Raw genomic sequence first — 19,656 nt, 5'->3', positions numbered from 1 at the left:
GAAGATTAACCAGCAATTGTTTTCATCACTTGATTATTATTTCCTCAGAAAGCTGACTAATGTGTCGCACTATAAAAGGTCATGAAGTGGTGCAAAAATCTAAACTCATTTTCATCACTCATCAAGCTGAAAGCTACTGACTGCTAACGCTAACCCAAACAGCCCAGAAGCTGCACGAACATTTGATATCTTTGACTTTCTGATCAACTTTCTGTCCATCGATTGATTGTTTCCGCTCTGAATCGAACAAGAATAATTCCATTGTCCCCACAGAAGACTGGATCTGACATGCTTTATTGCAGGTCACTCAGAAATGATAAAACCAAACAAATCAGTTGTCATACAGCGTGATGTCAGTGTGGCTGGCAGGATCAATAACACAGAGTTCTGTGCCGACACCGACGGGTCTACCGGGCGTCTCAGCCGCTCACACAGCAGATACACAACACAACGAAAGCATCCTGCTGGCAGCCGTTTGCTTTGCAGTCAGGTAACAGACAAAAGAAAATTTAAAAGTCCTCGCGTGCCGAGTCAAATCTCTAACATTCAGACCGAAGCCGAACGCGACTTTGGATCACAAGCAAAACGTGTTTTATCCTGACAAACAGGTCATAAATATCTAAATCCGTCTAAGTTAAATATCCACACACTTATTTCTGCTGAGTAAACAAATACATCCAAAGGTCACTAGAAGCTCGAAACAAGACACGTTTTTGCAGCCTTTCTATCCGATATGGCAAAAGCGTTTGGTTCCACGGCGTTCAGCTGCAGGCGGATGAACGCGCTCTCTGTTCGCTCGAAGCAGCTGACGCTTCTGCTTTCTGTACACACATCTTTGTCGCCCGACACACAGGTCCAACAGCCTCATTCAGAACGAGATCTGAAAGTCTCTGTGGCCCCGAGACACCACTTTGAATTCACTTTAGTGGCCAGTGTCTTCAGTTTGGACTCTGCAAACCCAAACTTATTCAGAACAAAAGCATCAAAAAATGAGAAGAATCCATTTTTATGTGCTGACACGTTGGCGTCCGTGGACGGAGTCTCCTGTGACTCCAGCTCTACATGTTTGGGGAGGGGGGTGGGGGGGTGGTGAATAAATGACAGACAGACAGGCGCTGTGGACAGACAGGGTGGACTTCAGACCGCCGTCTCGTGGTCTTCTCTCTGGATCATCTGGTAATGCTGCCGGTTCTCCAGATACTCAGCCAGTTCCTGGTCGCTGGCCTTCTCTGCACGCTGTTTGGGCGTCTCGCCCTGAAACACAAACATGATGAAGGTTGAGTCTGAGCTGCATGTTCGATTATTGATCTGGTATGAGAGAAAGATTATGTGGAGAATGATGAGAGATCATCTACAGAGAAGAGGTCTCACTCTGCCGGAGCTGCTGAACTACAGAAACACTGTGTTGTACAGTGGAGTTAACAGTGCTGTAAAAAGTACACAAAGTCATACTTGAGTAAAAGCAAAAATATCATGTTAAAATATTACTTTGGCAAAAGTGAGAGTCTCCCAGACTCTCAAAGTGTATGACATTAAATGTAGTCCCTATAGCAAAAGTGAATTGTACATGTATTTACACGCATGTAGAAACTGCACTGCTGATCGTGGGATCTGACATTCAGCCTTTTTGCAGATCATCACAATCAGCTTTTCTTTCAATATGATTATTGATAAACTCATTTCAAAATGCACTACTTTAGCTCTAAATCTCAATCTGAAGGGTAACCAGCTAACCCAGCTAAGACTTTGCGATCGGCCAATGGACCAGCACAGAACAATAAAGCAGCTCCTCTCGAACCCTGCACTGAATCTCGGCTTCACACCAACAATTTACACACTAACACACACATGAACTGCTTTCATTTGCTGGAGGGGAGAAAAAGCCTCTCAGATGACGGGCTGCTTCCTGTTACCGCAGGCTTCACCATGGCAACGGTGCGCCGCGGCCTTTGTGTGTGTCGGAGCGAGGCCGGGGCTCCTGCGGCGCTTCGTTCCTCGGTGACGCACAGCATTAATCACTTTACAGAAGTGGGTCAAATACCGCAGGAGATCCATTTAAAGCGTGCTGGGACGGTCCGGGCTGGTGGCCGCCGCTGTGCCTGAGAACGGCTCCCAAAACGGGCCTGTCCGGCAGGAAGCTGCCGCCACCGAGCGTTTCTCTCCTCTGAGACTTTAAACATGGCGGCTTCTCTCTGTTTTCGCTTTAAGAACTGGTTCAGAAAAACCTCCAGAAAACGCACATTACATTACAGTCTCATAAAGTAAAACACAGTCGTGGTTCAACTTAACGATAAAGTCACGCCAGCGGCACAGATGCTCATGTCTGTCCTCCGCGGCTGCTGGGTGGATTGTGATGAAATGTGGTTCGGACCGTCACGTCAGGATGACCTGTAACGTGAGTTTGTGACGTGCACAACACAAATACCTGCAGAACAAAAGACATTCCCATCAGCCTCAGCTGCACTTTGTGTTTACTGACGGTTTGCTAACATTAGCATGTCAACATGCTAAACAAAGGTGGTGAACGTGTTTCATATTACACCTGCTAAGACTTAGCATGTTGTTCCTGTGAGCTTTGTTAGCATTACATTAGCTTACTTTGACTAATCTGACCACCAGTAGCGGTTTCTCATATGGGCGAATTGGGCAGTGAGGACCTCCGCCCCGCCCACCAAAATAAAAACATAAAAAAACAAAGTTCATCTTCCGCTGGAGAAGAGCCTCTTTCAACAGACCCTGCAGACTGGACATCAGCTCTGACAGACAGCATGAGGGCCGAGTTAGGTGGCATCAGATTTGTTTTTCCTAATGGGAGATGTTTTAGTTCTGTGTGTGTGAAGGATTTGTGTATTTTGACTTGTGTTTTTATTGTTGTTATTTATATTCAGTTATCCTTATTTCTTTGTTGTGCTTTTCTATGCTTGTGATATGAAATGTGTATTTTCTTTCAATTCAATTCAATTCAGCTTTATTTCTAAAGCACTGTAAAAACAATATATATATTGCATATATTTATGGTTGTGCACTTTAAATTGGTTGTTTAGTTTGTTTTATTGTATTTTTATCTTAATAAAGTTTATACATATACTTTTCACCCGTTGTTCTCTTTGGGTTGGTGGGAGCGTGAGCCGGGGGGGCTGCTCGCCCAAGGCGCCATTCAGGCTAGGACCGCCACTGCTGATCACTCTCTTACTTTGACATTAATTCAGTTCAATTTCAATTCAGTTCATTTATATGGCGCCAATTCACAACAAAAGTCATCTGATGACACTTTCCAGTTAGAGCAGGTCGAGACCAAACTCTTTAATCAAATTCTGTAATACAAAGAGAATCCAACATTCGCCCCATTGGTGGGTTTTATCTGCTGAAGTTCCAGTTACCAGTTTGGCCTCAGTCACCTCAATGGACAAACTGGTCCTGGATCTGTTAGCCTGCTAAGCTCTGTCACACTCCACCTGACAGATGAGCGTGTTGCTCAGTGTGAACACGTGTGTTACAGGTGAGTGATGGTTCACCTGCAGGTCGGTCTTCATGAGCGAAGCCCCAGCCTCCACCAGGTAGTGACAGATAGTCCTCTGACAGGAGGAGGCGGCTTTATGGAGCGCCGTCTCGCCTCTGAAACGCACGACACCAACGTCAATAACACTCGTGGTTTGATAAAGTTTATAGTCATTTCAAAGCAGGACAGAGAGCGCGACTCACGTCTCTCTCTCCGTGATGTCCAGGTGGGATGTGGGCACTAAAGGTAAGAAGACAGGAACAAAACACATCTCATCATAAACAGTGTGGAGGAAGTGACAGAACTGAAAGCGCTTCATGGACAGGCTCGCTCAGCCCGGCGGCTCAAAGGAACCACACAGGAACTATTCTGATGCTTACACGTTATGGAAAGATTCAGATGATGCATGTATTATAAGAGAGATTAACTTTATATTGTTGGATTTCTGATACTGACGGGGTGTCCTGAAGTCTTGTTTTACGGGTCTAATCGTGAACCTCACGTCGCATCAAAGTGACGGCACTCTGAACGAAAAGCACACTCATAAACATCAAGCAGTAAGTCAGTGAAGCTGTTGTCTCCAGAATCAAATTAAAATCCAGGTGGACACTGGAGACACTTGAGCCCTCAGGACTTTGTGAGTTCTTATGGGACTGCTGGCGCCCCCCAGTGGTGACAGACAGCAACGCAGGCCGAACAAATCTGAGCTAAGGACGACTCAAAAATCGACTGCGCCAGACTTCACTGAGGGTTTGTCACATTTTTCTACAAACACAACTGATCAGAATGATTTCAAACACATCAGAAAAAGAAAAAAGAAAAGCTGTTTCTCTGCCAGTGAAATAAGTCCGCAAACAAAAGTTTTCTTTGCTTTGGGTATCTCGGAAACTGAAATCAAAATGAAACATTTAAGGGTCTCAGTGTTAAAAAAGCTGATCTACGAGGGCGCCCAGGCTCATAGAGGGTCAGTAGTTCCTTCATTAGGGGCCTGATCATTGGTACAATATGAGAGAGATTTCTGAGATTAAATCCACAGAATGGTGTCTGAGCTGTCCTAACAGGAAGTGAGGTCGTTTAGCCACACACTCCCCTTCCTGTGTGTGTTTCTGTGTGTGTTCGAGCTCTGCTGGACGTCTTTCGGCAGCAGCAGCTTCTCTCACCGTTGTCGATGAGGTACTTGAGGATTTCTTTGCTGCCGGCCTCCACGGCGTGATGCAGCAGCGTGCAGCCGGCGGCGTCCTGCAGTAGGATGTCCGCCGCCTGCTGGTGGAGCTGCTTCAGCTACACAACGACACAGACGGACAGACGAAGAGACAAGCAGTTCAGCCGTCAGTCTCAGTTTCACAGCATTAAATAAAAGTTCACTCCAGCAGCAACAAACTGAACAAGAGAACCAAAGAGTTTCAGTGAGTTCACACACTCACTCTGTTCAGGTCTTCAGTCTTGATGCAGCTGATCAACTCTGCGTCTGCACAGCAGAAAATAAATTTCCACACTGAGTGACAAATCAAAACCAAAGCTGACGGCGGGAAAAACTCGCAACGCAAACAACAACAGTTGAAGCTGTTCAGTCAGGAGTGAATTCTGACTTTATAGTTTGAGTTTTCCAAGATCAAAAAGCAAAAATCAGAAGAACGTTTTAAAACATTATATAAACTACAAAACGAGACTCTGGGCAGTAAAATGTTCTTGTCTCGTTCTGTCCTGACCCCTCAGATTCATCCTGCGGCCCTGGGAGGGCCCCCGAGCCTCGTGTTGGGAACATGACTTCATGTTTTCCTCTTCTGCTGATATTTTTGTCATTTTAACAACAAAGCAGCCGCTCACATCAGTAAACTCCGGCTTCTCTCTTTTCATTTTGCACACAAAGCGTTAAAGTTTGCTTGATGTGTAGACTTTCAGCAGAATCTTATCTAAAGACTTAAACAACCTGGAAAAACTGCGTTTACTTTGGGAGGAACAACACAACAAAGTTTTACCTTTCTCAGGGTCACGTGAGGTCGTCGTGGACGAACTGTCCGAGGGACAAGAGACGGAGAGAAGGCAAATCACAGGTCAGATATGAGGTCACACACACACACACACACACACACACACACACACACACACCCCGTACCTAATGGTGGGCCTGAAATCGGCGGCGGTGGTGTTGGAGCGGTGGACATTGAGGATCTTTGCTCCTCTCCTTTGGATCACATATGAGAGACAGCGAGGACAAGATGGACATGAGACAGCTTCATGGACATGGACGTAACATGTGGGCAGTACTAGAGCAGGTGGTACCATGAAGTACTTCAAGGCTGACAGGCAGACGTGTGTGTGTGTGCACAAACGTATGAACACATGACTGATGACGCGATGAGGCAAACTCACCTTCTGATCGACTGAAGTAATGAAATTCTGATCAATTTACTGTGATCAGTTTGACACGAAAAGGTCAGCCGGGAAAAAGGACTCAAGTACTTCACTTAAATACACTTACAAGTACTGAGTACTTCTACGTCATAACTCTACTGTACTACACCTCAGTAGGAAAACGCTGTACTTTCCACTTCACTGCATTCACAGCTTTAGTACTAAGTTATTGATCGCTGGATTGGATATTTAGCTCATCTGAAAATAATCTGAAAGTAATTATTCATCATAGTAAAATATATATATATATATAATATGTCTATTTTGTATGAATCTGAATTTAAAAAGCAAACACGAAGTGAATATCACGGAGTAAAAAGTACAACAGTTACCTCCAAAATATAGTAGAGTAGAAGGAAATGGAAATACTCAAGTACAAGTACCTCAAAGGTGTACTTCAGTGTTGCACTTGAGTAAAATGTACTCAAATCAGATTCCATCACTGTGACAGCTTTAACACTTTTTGTTTACTACAAATGTTCAGTACATCAGTCCTCAGTATGGGTTATTGATTTCTATTGATCTTCATTACCAATAATCAATATGAGTCCCCCTAAAAACATCATCGATCAAACATCGATCCCCGATGAGATTTTAATGACAAAGACAGGTCTTCCTGTTTGTTCTCTTTAAAATGTGTTGCTTTGCTACAAACAGCAAACTTCAGCCAAACTCTCGTTTTACAGTTTTACAAAACTTCTAATAAGAAAGTTTAGGGCAGGAGAAAGTGTGTGTGTGTGTGTGTGTGTGTGTGATGTTACCTGCAGAGGACAGTCTTCGACGAGCTCTGGGACAAAGCGTCAGGCACTGAGCTGTCGCTGGAAATCCTCTTCCTCTGAAAGTCTCTCACCCTGGAAAACACACACACACACACACACACACACACACACACACACACACACACGTTCAGAGCTGCTGCTCCTCCTCATCAGGCTGCCGACTCAGGCAGCAGGAGTTCAGTCAGTTAAAGGACAAACTAAAGAGGTCAAACTGGACGTGTGGTCGTCAGGACACTGCAGGACCTGCTTTAGCCAGCAGGAGGCGCTCAGCTCACATGGACATCACTGTGGTTGTGTCCTTATTCGTGCTGAACAAATGTGTGACGTTTGCATTAAAACTAAACTAAACCTGCCTCAGTGGCTGATAAGTGTGTGTCTGATGCTGGTGGACTGAAGGTCGGGTCCTGGTTCTCACCTCGGAGCGGCTGAGCAGGACGGGGAGGAGGGGGAGCAGGGGAAGGCGAACTGTCTCTTCTGGTCCTGGTGCTCCTCAGAGTCCACCAGGTCAGGCATGCCGGGGGAGGTGCCCACCGTCTCCTTGACAACCAGCTCCGGGTCCAGGATGTAGAGCTCCTCCTGAGAGATCTCGGTCACGTAGTTCAGGTGCTCCTGCAGGAGGAGGAGGACACCTGGTTCAGGTTCTGTGTTCGTTCTCTTCAGTTACTTATTAATAACTTTTAATTTGTTTTATTTCTTTATTGATGGATCAGTCAGCTGGAAGAAATTCTGGATGACAGGATCTTATTTATTTATTTATCTCTTTGCTTGTTTGTTTGTTTATTTTACTCCTCTTTCTAAAAAAGTTACAATTCGTTATAAAAAGGTAAAAAGTAAACATCGGCTGGATTCCATTCAGTTTCTGCCCTTCCTGTCAGGGTGCAGGAGTCAGACCTGAGCTCGGTCGATCCTGTAGAAGCGATCTGCGGTCGTACCTGGAAGACAAAGATCAGGTGTCAGGCTCAGGTGTGCGTGTGCGTGCGTATGTGAGTGTGTGTGTGGACTTACAGTCGAGGAAACACCATTTGGTGGACAGGCGCTGTGAGGACAGACACTCCCCCTTCATCTCCTCACAGTCCTGGGAGAGCAGAGAGACACATGAGACACATGAGACACATGGGACGGTTGGTGTCAGGACGAGCAGAGACTCGGTGAGCGTGTCTCCACCTCTGGACATTAAGTGAACAGATTAATGGCTGAACACTCTGGTCCACCCTGACACGCGTCTCTGCTGCAGCTGTGGATTTCAGGTGTTTACAGCAGGTGTACAGTTGGTGTACCTGGTCCAGGTCGTCGTGCAGACGCTCGATGAGCAGGCGGCAGGTCTCCAGGTCGCTGTCCCCGGGGACGGTGATCACCCCCAGAGGCGTGGCTGCAGACATGGACGACAGCTCGAGGTCAAAGTCACGACACCAAAGCTTTGAGAACCGCGTGAGGACGTGCAGGTTCAACGTACAAATTTACACACGACATCAGCTGAGGCGAAGTGAGATTAAGTGAACATCAACAGGCTGATGACCACCTGGCAGACGTGAGCGCAAACCTGCACTTACGCTGACTGACTGATTGATTATTGATATTGAGCACATTATTGATCAGGTCTCAGTTGATCCTTCAGGGACTCACAGGCCTCCTTCAGCTGGTCCTTGTCGTAGTGCAGAGCCTCATACGCTGCCATGCTGATCCGGTTCACTGTGATCTGCAGCTTCTCAGGGACGGGCTGCTGACTACACACACACACACAGAAAAATAAATTCACAGAGTTCAGAAAGTTGGCGCCCCCTGCAGTGGTGGAAAGTAACTACAGTAAGTACAATTACTGTACAAGTACTGTGCTGAAACTATTTGTCTTGTAGTGGAGTATTTTCACAGTGTGCTATTAGTACTTTTCCTTCAGTGAAGGATCTGAGCAGCAGTGAGTGTATGTGTACTGCAGTTCTGGGTGTGTTCGTACTCGTTGAGGTGGGGCATGGAGATCCTCCTCTTGGCCTTCTGCACCATGTTGGCCTGGTTCCTCAGGCTGATGTGGATGATGGATGGAGCCAGCTTGCAGGGCTCTCCATCCACCTGCATGGGGATGGACTTGGAGGTGGTGAGGGTCACTTCTTTACACTGATGGAGCCGCTCGCCGTGACCGCCCACCTGCAGCGTGGCCTGGACACAAACAGCCAGGGGTCAGCGACAGGTCGAGCTGAACGCCCGCTATGATTGGCTCGGTAAAATGCGACATCCCATTCCAGCGTGTAACAGCATCTGAGCTCACCAGAGACGTCATGGTGAAGCCGATGACCTCGATGCAGCCGTCGTCGTGCCGCTGCGGTTCGAAGTCCTGATGCTCACCGGGGTGACCCCACGGCGTGGTGCCGGCACAGTACCTGCAGCACGCCAGACAGGTGAACTTGTTTCATTTGCTCGTGTGATTTAACGTACTGAAGCGACAGATCTTAGAAGGCTTTTGTCGGCATACCTGGGGATGTTCAGGAAGAGCAGACACTGTAGCTTCATCTCCTGGACTTTGGCCGTCAGGTCCGTCCCGTCACACTGAGGAGGACGAAACACAGTCAGGACTCGTACTCGTACACGCACCGTATACACAGTACTCTGTAGTACTCTGCCGGAGAGGCAGCGTCGAGGCTGAGCATGTCAGAGACCACTCAGAGGCTCCGAACCTGCTGCTCATACTGCTACACTGTGGACAGGACCCCTCATGTCCGACTGTGACTGATACGCTTTCAGCAAATTATCTTCTGGTTTAGGAAAGAAACTAATTTTTCCTCATTAAAGGGACACTCGAGGTGACAGTTTGTCTTCCACTCACCACCACTTTGATGTGCTTTGCGAGGTCTTTTGAGCTCCCGCTCAGGAAATCTGAGAAGGCTGTCTGAAACACACACACACACACACACAGGTACGTTATGAACACTTCGAGGTGTACAAGGTGAGCAGCACAGGTGAGGGAGGTCACACTTACCCCTGCATAGAACATCTTATTCTTAAACCGGCTGTTAAACTTCTCTGGGTTTGCCTCTGAAAAGACAAGCAGCACAAACGTTTGACCTTTTGAAACTTTCTCGTGTTGCCTGAAGAGATTTGAATAACAAGTCGCATCATCCGAGCAAAACCACGGCAGAGCTGGACTCGACCGGTTTCTCAGACCAGCAGAGGACAAACTCAGCAGGACTCACAGAACACAGTGAGGCTCCGCAGGTTTGGTGGTGGACATTTTACAAATGTTGACCACGTAAGACGATTTCTGTTTTATCAGAAAAGCTTGTTTTCAGCGTCACCGTCTGTGTGACAGGACTGACCTCTGGATTCGTGGAAGCCCAGTGTGACGTGAGCGTCGAAGCCCAGGCTGAAGTAGTTGTTGAAGACGTCGATGGGAAGCTGAGGAAGAGCAGGAATCATCAGCCAGCTGGAGTTTAAAGGGCTTCGCACAGGCTACGTTTCTGAACGGACTCCATCGGGTCCTTGGTAACTGACTGACCTTATCTGTCTGATGTTCGTCCCTGTCCTCCGGTCGGGCCTCGGGGTTCGGCTCCACGTTCAGGTTCCATCGGTCCAGTTGGACGACGTTTCCGTCTTCGACGTGAGACAGGATCTTCGTTATGGGCTCGTCGGTGTAGCCCTGAAGGAGGATTTAAATCAGTGCCATCATCTCGTCTGTCAGGTGCAGGTCTGTCAGGTGCAGGTCTGTCACATTCAGGTCTGTCAGGTGCAGGTCTGTCAGGTGCACGTCTGTCAGGTGCAGGTCTGTCAGGTACACGTCTGTCAGGTGCAGGTCTGTCAGGTACACGTCTGTCAGGTGCAGGTCTGTCAGGTGCAGGTCTGTCAGGTACACGTCTGTCAGGTGCAGGTCTGTCAGGTGCAGGTCTGTCAGGTGCACGTCTGTCAGGTGCAGGTCTGTCAGGTACACGTCTGTCAGGTGTAGGTCTGTCAGGTACACGTCTGTCAGGTGCAGGTCTGTCAGGTACACGTCTGTCAGGTGCAGGTCTGTCAGGTACACGTCTGTCAGGTGCAGGTCTGTCACATTCAGGTCTGTCAGGTGCAGGTCTGTCAGATTCAGGTCTGTCATTTAATACAATAAATATTAAAAGCAGCTGTGCTTTTACTTTTCGTGCTTACGGACATTTTGCTGATCATATTTCACGGAACTTATGGTCTGACTGCAGGACAGGAAATGAAGTATTTTTACAGCTTAAGTCAGGGGTGTCAAACTCAGTTGCACAGGGGGCCAAAAAGTAATCTAAAGTGTTCACTTTAGATCGGCCCGCGATCTAAAGTGAACACTTTAGATTACTTTTACACATTTTTAAACATACAGAACAAAAACAGAGGAATATCATTCCAAAATAAATTAATATATATATATATACATATATATGTGTATATATGTGTGTGTATATATGATAAAATCTCCTGTTGTATGTTTGTAATAAACTGAAAAGACTTTAAAACAAGAAGTGTTCAGACATTACTGCTTGAGTAAACGGCACATGATCTCACAGTTGACTTCTTACGTCTCAATTAAAGTAGTTGGAATATAGTTTCATATGTTGCTACCGAACTACAATATTTATTATTATCATGATCATTATTTATTATCATGGAGAAAGAAACTCAGGCACAGTTTTATTAACTTTCTTTGTAAAGTGCGGGTCTGGTGTTTGTCACCACATGAGCAGGTAGCAGGTGAGGAGGTTTACCTGTGCCTGACGTATCAGTGACATGTTTAGGATAAACACAAATAAGCAGCCATCCATTTTGTCTTCAGAAAAACACCACCAACACCGGTGTGAAATGCCGTGAACACACCAACATGTCGGGTGATTGTGTTGACAGCATGTCTGGTCGTCTCACGGCTGCTCTCCAGGCCATTCGGCGTCCCCTCGTTAGCTCACGGATCCGACGTCCTTGGGTTTGCGTGCACGTAGGAAATGAGAAAAGAAACTGACCCGATCGTTTGTTTTACCGAAGCGATCGTGTGGACGATTGCGTCAGTTAACGACACAGCACGTCGGCACCGTGTTTTAACTTGTTCAAACAAAACAACAGAACACAAGAGCAGCATCACGCAAGCTGCCGGCGTAAACACACTTTTCAGTTGCCCGAAAGGCCCACAATGCATTGCGGTTTCCCGATGAGCGTGTCGTGACCGCTTTCCGACAGGAGGGAGACGTTGTTGTTGTGCTGAAAGTAATCCTAAAAGAGCAAGCTAGGACAACAAGTCAACAGCCTCGGCTGTATACGGCAACAGAGCTCGACTCGATTGACGCGGGAATGTTCCCAGGTAGCCAATAGTAAGGCAAGGCGGCAGTTGCGCTGCATTATGGGATCTGTAGTTTGTGTGTTATCAGCGCTTCATATTGGCGGGCCCTTAGTAACAATAATAATAGATCTATATGAAATGAGCTCGCGGGCCGGATATAATTATACGCCGGGCCGGATGTGAGTTTGACACATGTGGCTTAAGTGGCAGATCTCCACCCTGTGGAGCTCCAGTTAAACCAGTTAAACTCACCCCTCCCCAGTTCAGGGTCCTGGCCAGGTCGTTGCCGGTCCCCAGAGGCAGGATGGCCACGGCGGGCTGAGGACGGAGTTTCAGCTGGTCCAGGACTGACAGGATCCAGCCCACCTGAGCACACACACACCGTTAACATGCAGAACGCTTTGCGTGGAAACTGGTCATCTGTGTCTCCGTCGTGTCCATCGTGACAGGAAACTGTCCCTGTGTGAGTTCATACTGCACTCACCGTCCCGTCTCCCCCACACGCCAGGATCCTCAGGTTGGGCACTTTGGCGTACAGCTCTAACCTGCAGCAAACACAAAGCAGAGCATGAACAGAGTCAGACCCAACCCAGAACTCCAGACCCTGCACATAAGTGGGTGGACTGGGGAGACCGGAGAGGCCTGAAGACACAAGAATCTGGATGAAACAAATGAAAACAACAGATCAGGTCAACTGCCCAGGGATCCTGCACTCACTGCCCCCCTGATCTTTGACTCTGCCTTTAAATTAGACCACCAGCTAAAGGCCTTTCAGTTTCAGACCTCTGGCCCATGAAAACCTGTCCTCTGGTTCCGTCATTTAGCCTTTGTCTGATTTCTGTAATTCCCTTACTGGGCTCAGCCAGTCGTCCTCGTCCCGCCCACAGCTGGTCTGAAATGCTGGTCTTACCCCTCTCTGGGTCCTCCCTTTGTCAGGTCGAACACCTGCCGAGGGTTCAGATACCACATGAAAGACTGGATAATCTTTGCTCCCTGAAAGAATAATAAGAAAAAAACAGAATAAACATGAAATATAAAAATGAAGTCCAACTTGATTAAATCACACAACAAAACAAAACGTGATCATTTGCAGCTTGAGTTTGTTTTCCTTTTCTTGTATCAGTACTCAGTACGCAGAGCGACCTGACCGTCAGGGCTGCCATCGCACGCCGAGGCTGAACTGGTTGGACCACAAATCCTTCACCGTAGACCAATAGTCAGCTCGAGCTCATTTATCTTACATGAGAACATCACAGTCCAAAAACCTGCGAGCCCTCGAAAAGCCGACGGCTGTGAATGACTGAGTGAATGAACATGTCCAACACTACAGACCCTTCAGACCCTTCAGTGTGAGGACCTGGACCCTGTGGGGACCAGTACACTACCTGGTTTCCTCCACTCTTCGGGTTCACAAACACCAGCAGAGGCTTCATGAGCTGGGAGGGAAGAGGCTTCACCAGGAAGGGCTTCCAGCGGCCATCTTGGAGCTGAGAGAGAGCAGAAACATCATTCACAAGTGTGATATTATGTTAAGATGAAATAAAACTTTGTTCATTCTGCACAGAAGTCACAGTAGTGCAACTATAAACAAACATATTAAGAAACACATTTCATCCACAAGCTACATGTCCAAACTGCACACAGGCCGACTTGGCGGGCTGACTTGGCGGGCTAACAGCAGCGCTAACCATATGACCCGTCTAAGGCTCATTCAGAGGTCACGACTGGGTCCGTGATGAATGAGCCAGTCAGAGTTAATGACTGTGAAGCTGGAGCTTCTCAGCAGCCCGTGTCCCTTCTGTCCGTCTTTCCGTCCAACGTGGACCGGCTGAAGTTTGATTTAACTTCAGTGCAAATCCAGAGACAACAGCAAGTTTTTTAAAATGCGGGCTCTTAAACTCAGACGAACTCAGAGTCCTGTTGGAACGGGGACAGATGATGACGGGACAGATGATTCGCGGCGTGAAGCAGTGAAGACTCTGTTTCCGGTCTGGCAGGCGGTAAAACAACCTGCCGGGACTCGTCTTCCTCACCTCGGCTCCCTTTTTGCTCGACTTGTTGCATTTCAGCGACGTCCGTTTCTTCTTTTTACTGGACTTTAAAGACGTCTGCAGAGAGGAAGACAAACACATCAGCGGCTCACAAGTCCCGCACAGGTGTGTCTGTGTCAGAATCAGGGCTGTGATTGGCCGTTTGTGTGCGCGTACCTGTGCTCGGCGGACCCTGATGATCCAGGTAGGAGGGACGATGACGGCAGCGTGAGCTCCCAGAGAGCAGCACTCTTCTATCTGCTGCAGCATGAAGCACGTCACCTTGTTGTGATACTGAAACACACGTGAAAAGGTTGGCTGACAGGTGAACACACACTGACGTACTTCATGGCGACTGGGAGCCGAACATCCTGAACTGGACTGTGGACTCACCGCCTGTTTGCACCACGAGCAGCTGATGGCCACAATCTCTTTGCTGTGAAATGAAAACTTCTGCTGAAATCCCTGTTGGCGAGAGGAGACTCGGTCAGCTCTCAGGCTCTGCATCCTCTGAGAGAACAACGTTTGGAGAGACTGACGAGGGCTCACCTTCCCACACTGTCGACACTTTCCTGTCTGACGTCTCCTGTGGACCCAGTGGTGTCGCACGACGTTGGACTGAAATACAAGCGAGTGTTGACACTTTGAGTATTCGACTCCTCATTGATTCAGCGTGAACTTTTCACACCTAAAACCACGGCTGCTCAGACAAAATCAGGTGGGACTGACCTCCCGAACAGCTCGAGATCCCGGTTCTCTAAAGGACGGCTTGCACCTGAAGTTAATCTGCGGAGAGAGACGAGAGGCTGTGAGGACAGACGCTCCCAGAGCGAAGCTGGGACTGCAGAGACGAGGCTGAGGTTACCTTCTCCAGCTGCTCCATGCACATGGTGTGCACTGATATCTTACAGCCAGCACATTTCTTCCTCGCCACTGACTTTTGCTGCAGGAAATAAAATCAGATTTACTGCACTGTGAGACCTCCGAGCTGCTTGGTGACGGTTTTATTAGCGGGACTGCATGAGATTTTGAGGTGGCAGGGGGTTTAGAAAAGACGGGAGGGTTAGTAATTTTCTTTTTGCTGAAGGGAGGGAAAGTAGGGCAAAGTCTTTGGTGTGGTGGCCGAGCTGATTTATGCTTTATGTTTGCCATAAATTTGGCACCCACTCCTGCTGCGCATGTGATTACTATTATTCATTAACATATTGAGGCTACGATTGGAGTTCACCTTCTTAAACCATTTGTATTCTTTCGGTTGGTAATGACACTAAGTTTCTTACAGTCCCGAACTCCTGCAGGGTTTAAGATGGACTGCGGCCCTGCAGCTGTGTCTTTGGCTGTCAGTAACCCGTCTCACCACAGGGGGGCGCTGTGTGACTCACCAGTGATTTAGCGATGCAGTACTGCTCTCCAACATAACAGAAGTCTCCAGACCCACTGGTCTCAAACCAGATGTGGTCACCAAACTGAGCGTTGTCCTGCGACAGACAACCGTCATGCGTCAGAACATTTCCTGCTTGAGACCATTTCAATCTCTTGAGTCAAAAATATGAACAAAATATAAACATAACATTCAAATACAATTTTAAAGTGACACTGACACGATTCTGATGAGAGAACTTGACTATAATCCTGTTAGTGTATAATCAGCTGAAACGAAGAATTGTTGTGTTTTTAAAAGAGACTCTTGCATCCACAGAACAAGCGGCTCCTCTGGCGGAGTCCGCCATGTTGCTACGTTTCTACAGTAGTGAGAAATGTGGTCACAGATGAAGAAAGACTCACGGTCCAGTCGACGGTGCTGCTGGGCTCCTGCAGCTGGCACGCCGAGACGCTGGGCTGTGCCGCCACGTGCTGCAGGCCCGACTTCGCCATGGCTTTCCTGAAACCACATGAGGACAGAAGAACTTTTCAGAAAAGACACTGCAGATCAAATGCATGCATTTTCATTTGTACATCTCGAAGATTTGGGCGGTTTTTGCCATGTTCATGTTTTCCCACACAGCTGACTCAGGATAAACTCTGAGATCTGGAGAAATTGTTCTGAAGTTTGCTAAGTTTCATGGAGCAAACAAAATGTTTCACCACCAGCATCTCTGAGCAAAACTAATCCATTATTCTTTTTATATTAAATAAGCAGGACCTTAAAGCTAAATCAGAAGCAGATGTTCTCTGTTCTGAGATCACCTGCTCAGGCATCCAGAGGCCACGAAACACACCAACACGCACACACGCACGCGTTCATTAAGCTTAGCAACAGATCTGCAGCGCTGCATCAGTGTGCTGACAACAACGTGTCTGTGAGTCGTGTCATTGTTAGCACCAGCTGCTAATGAGCTTTGGCTCCATGGAGGACATTTGTGTCTGCAGCAGAATCTCACTTATTTGGACCCACTTATATTAATGCCGAGCACCCTTCATACACGCTGCTAACTGCCTCTCGTTTCCTACCTGCATGTACTGCATGTGAAACATAAAATAATATAAAACCTAATGACTTTCACTACAACAATCGCTCACATCCAACAGAAAAACAACAGAGGAAAACCACATCTGTAGCACATTCAGCTGTGGGACTGAGACAGTTTGAAATTAGTTCAGTTTCAACAACACCTTCAAGTTATATAAACTTGGTTTAAAGTACTACACGACCTGATATATTTAGACGTGAGTATGCTGCAGCCCCGGTTCCAAAGAAGTTGGTATGTTGTAAACAAGACAGGATGTATGATGGCAGGACGGACCGGAGTTCAGCACTTTGTCAAACACATGACTGCAAACAGGATGTGGCTGCATGTGGGTTGGACACACAACTATGTGTGTGTTTTTGTGGTTTTGTTAACAGTAAGTGCAGCTACTCCCTCAACATACAAACAGGACTTGTTAAATGTTAATTCACCCTTTAAACGGCTGTTAAGTTATTAAGGTTTGTTATTACTGGAGAAGCAGATCAGTGAACTAAGGGACAACCACATTCCTCTCAGTTACATCACAATAAGCTCAGCTAACTTCAGCCATCATGGAGATCAGGGACTACATACAGCAAGAAGCTGCTCCAGCTCTCCAGGTAGGAGTCAGAGCCGTAGGCCCCCGCTGGGCTGAGGGCTCCGGGGCCCCTGCAAAAGGCCGGGTGGTTGAGGTAGTAGACTGAAGTCTTGCGGTTGGGCAGAGGGGGACCTCTTCCTGGCCAGGGGCTCCCAGCCTTGGAGATGGTGGAGATCCTCCTCCTCCTCCTGTGGCTGGAGGCACGATATCGGCTGTAGGGGGCAGAGTCTCCCGCCCACACCTGAGAGGAGTTCCTCCGGAGGCAGCGAGGGGGCCTGATGAGGGGCCGAGATGTTGACGGAGGCTGGGGTGTTTTTCTCATCACCTCCAGGGCAGAAGAGGAGGGGGTGGTGGAGGAGGAGAAGCTCTGATCTGCAGACCAGGAGGAGTCATTGTCCTCCTCGGCCAGCTGCTCCACCTCTGACAGCTCACCGTCTTCTGATTGGCTGTCTTTGGCAGTGGAGTAATCGGTGCCGTCGTCGTCGTCTCCATCCGAGTGGAGGCTGCTGGAGCGTGAAAACATTCTGCCGTTGTTAGCTCCGCCCCTCACCTCCACTTGCTGTTCTCCGGCCGGTAGCCCCGCCCCCACGTCCTCCTCGTCCTCCTCGGCCATCTGGATCAGACTGGCCAGCAGCATGGATGGCCCCAGCAGGTGGGTGTCGATGGTCCGCAGCTTCCCCACCTTCTTCCTGCACACAGCGAACCTCGGATTGAGGTTGGGGGTGGTGGTGCTGGAACGCCTGCGAGTGTATCCTGCCCACCTGGTGTGTCTGGATGTCTTTGCCAGGCGCCCACCTCCTGCGCAAGGCAGCCCCCCTGGCAGCTGCACGCTGGAGCGCCGCCGCTGGGTCAGGGTGGAGGAAGGCAGCCCGACGCTGGACCTCCGGCGGGCCTTGCTGGTCGGTACAGCCACGCTGGGCCTCCGCTGGCAGCAGGTCTTGGGCTCTGCATCCACCTGCACAGGAGCTTCCTTCCTCTTGAAGCGACGGCGGAAAAACGTGTCCATACTGGACGGAGTGGGGAGGCACACGTCTGAAATGCCCCTTCTCTCTGGCTGTTGGGGGCAAAAAGGAGTTAGCTTAGAGCGCAGAGGTAATCAAACCTGAAGCCAACACTGAGAAGAGGAACTAACTTTATAGAGAGCCAAAGTGAAACTTGGACTTCCAGGTTCCTTTCCAGATGTAAGAAAGTGTAAGTGAGACATTTTTTTAACTTTTGCAAATATGCTAATAACCGGCTAAATTTCACACCTTGTGGTTGTAAGCCTCTGCCAAACAGTCAATTTGCAGTTTCCATCCATATCATATCTGTAGTGACCAACAAAGACCTGATGCTCAGGATCACCAACCCAACGGGCCTGAGGTGGACTACAAAGCTTCAAATCTGGATGTTGCTGCTACTGCTGACAAGCTACAGACTGCAAAACATGGAGGCTTCACACACACGTTCGGCCGGCAGCACAGATGATCCACACAATCAGCACAGTGTGAAGGTGGACACCTGAGATCAGAGTCACCAGTTCAGACTGTGAGCACATGTGGGATCTGGTCCCAGTCTGCCTTCTGTTCCCGCGTTCTGCTGCTGAATAACAGACAGAAAACCTTAGACCTCCACACTCTTATCAGTTCATCTTGGAGTCCAGGTGAGCGTTTGAGCAGAAATTCCCTCAAGACATTTCTGAGACGTTACGTTCACGACGTGCACACAACGTGAGAACATTTCTGACCTCAGATCAGTTTGAGATCTTCTGTTTGACTCCATATATATAAAGTAATCCTAACTGAAAAACAGTCCAATATCGATGCTTATTAATTGTTTTTATGTTTTTCACAGACTTTAATGGGCACTGGTTTCCAGAATCCCACAGAGTTTTGCGGGTTAAACCAGTTGGAGACGAGTGTGTGGTTAGTTCACGTGTCTGTAATAGCTGCAGGACAGCTGAGTTGCTGCTGCGCTTCTGGTTTCAGACAGCAGCTGTTTGTTCTGCGCTCACACGGTAAACATCATTTAACTCCAAATCATAAAGATTACTTAGTGTCTCAGTGGAGCTGATTTCATTAGCTAGTGGAACACACAGGAAGTGATGTCACGACTTCGGCTCTCTATAAAACTACTGGACCACCACCTTCGCTCCATGATTTACTGCTTTATGGCGACTTTAATGTCATACAGAGCAAATATGGGTGGCAAATTTAAACAGAAACAGAAGATAAACAAGCAATCTGCAGGTTAAAGCAAAAACTGATTCTGTGGTTAACTGGATTGCTGGTTTGTCTGGACCCAGACTGTCTGGCCCACAGGCTTTAACTGAGATCATTATAGACAGAACCAAAAGGTGAAGCACGAGGTGGAGCTGCACCGTGAGCCGTCCACCTCCTCCACATTTGACTGACTGCGTCAGTAAAGTGTTGTTCCTGCAGTATCAGAGGCTGCTGCTTTAACTGCACAGAGACACATGAATTATGAAACACTCAGAAGAAGAGTGGGGGTCCTCCCACGGCGAGAGCAGCACGACAACAGGAAGTGACAGTAATGAAGGCCACGGCTACCTGCTGGCCCCACACCCTCCAAACAACAACAGCACGGCAGTAATTAGTCAGTGACGACAGCTTCAACAAACCA

The 19,656-nt window shown here is 48.0% G+C and overlaps 1 protein-coding gene across 1 annotated transcript; it reads right to left on the bottom strand.

The window, feature by feature from the left end:
• Positions 1 to 278: 278 nt before the first annotated feature.
• On the bottom strand, positions 279 to 18,224 carry dgkzb (diacylglycerol kinase, zeta b). The gene is made up of 33 exons (XM_046393171.1): positions 17,031 to 18,224; positions 15,775 to 15,871; positions 15,372 to 15,467; positions 14,855 to 14,932; positions 14,719 to 14,775; positions 14,539 to 14,607; positions 14,383 to 14,454; positions 14,167 to 14,283; positions 13,993 to 14,067; positions 13,345 to 13,446; positions 12,870 to 12,952; positions 12,444 to 12,504; positions 12,212 to 12,325; positions 10,178 to 10,318; positions 9,999 to 10,077; positions 9,662 to 9,717; positions 9,509 to 9,571; positions 9,158 to 9,231; positions 8,954 to 9,065; positions 8,645 to 8,844; positions 8,317 to 8,417; positions 7,971 to 8,062; positions 7,699 to 7,768; positions 7,585 to 7,625; positions 7,109 to 7,302; positions 6,676 to 6,765; positions 5,616 to 5,684; positions 5,479 to 5,513; positions 4,924 to 4,967; positions 4,660 to 4,780; positions 3,703 to 3,739; positions 3,516 to 3,615; positions 279 to 1,254 (listed from the first exon to the last, which is right to left on the bottom strand). The coding sequence occupies exons 1-33, from the start codon at positions 18,038 to 18,040 to the stop codon at positions 1,138 to 1,140; spliced, it is 3,867 nt and encodes a 1,288-aa protein (XP_046249127.1). The 5' UTR covers positions 18,041 to 18,224; the 3' UTR covers positions 279 to 1,137.
• Positions 18,225 to 19,656: the final 1,432 nt, after the last annotated feature.

The sequence above is a fragment of the Scatophagus argus genome, chromosome 7, assembly GCF_020382885.2.
Source record: "Scatophagus argus isolate fScaArg1 chromosome 7, fScaArg1.pri, whole genome shotgun sequence".
NCBI lineage: Eukaryota > Metazoa > Chordata > Actinopteri > Scatophagidae > Scatophagus > Scatophagus argus.
This window is presented reverse-complemented; position numbering and strand designations above follow the sequence as displayed.

Bases quoted from the DNA above. Each gene is read 5' to 3' on its own strand.
- dgkzb (XM_046393171.1), bottom strand. From the start codon at position 18,040: ATGGACACGTTTTTCCGCCGTCGCTTCAAGAGGAAGGAAGCTCCTGTG. The intron at 14,068-14,166 runs GTACGCGCACAC...TCCTCTCTGCAG, and splicing joins TCAGGGTCCGCCGAGCACAG to ACGTCTTTAAAGTCCAGTAA. The intron at 10,078-10,177 runs GTCAGTCAGTTA...GCTCTTCCTCAG, and splicing joins ACGAACATCAGACAGATAAG to CTTCCCATCGACGTCTTCAA.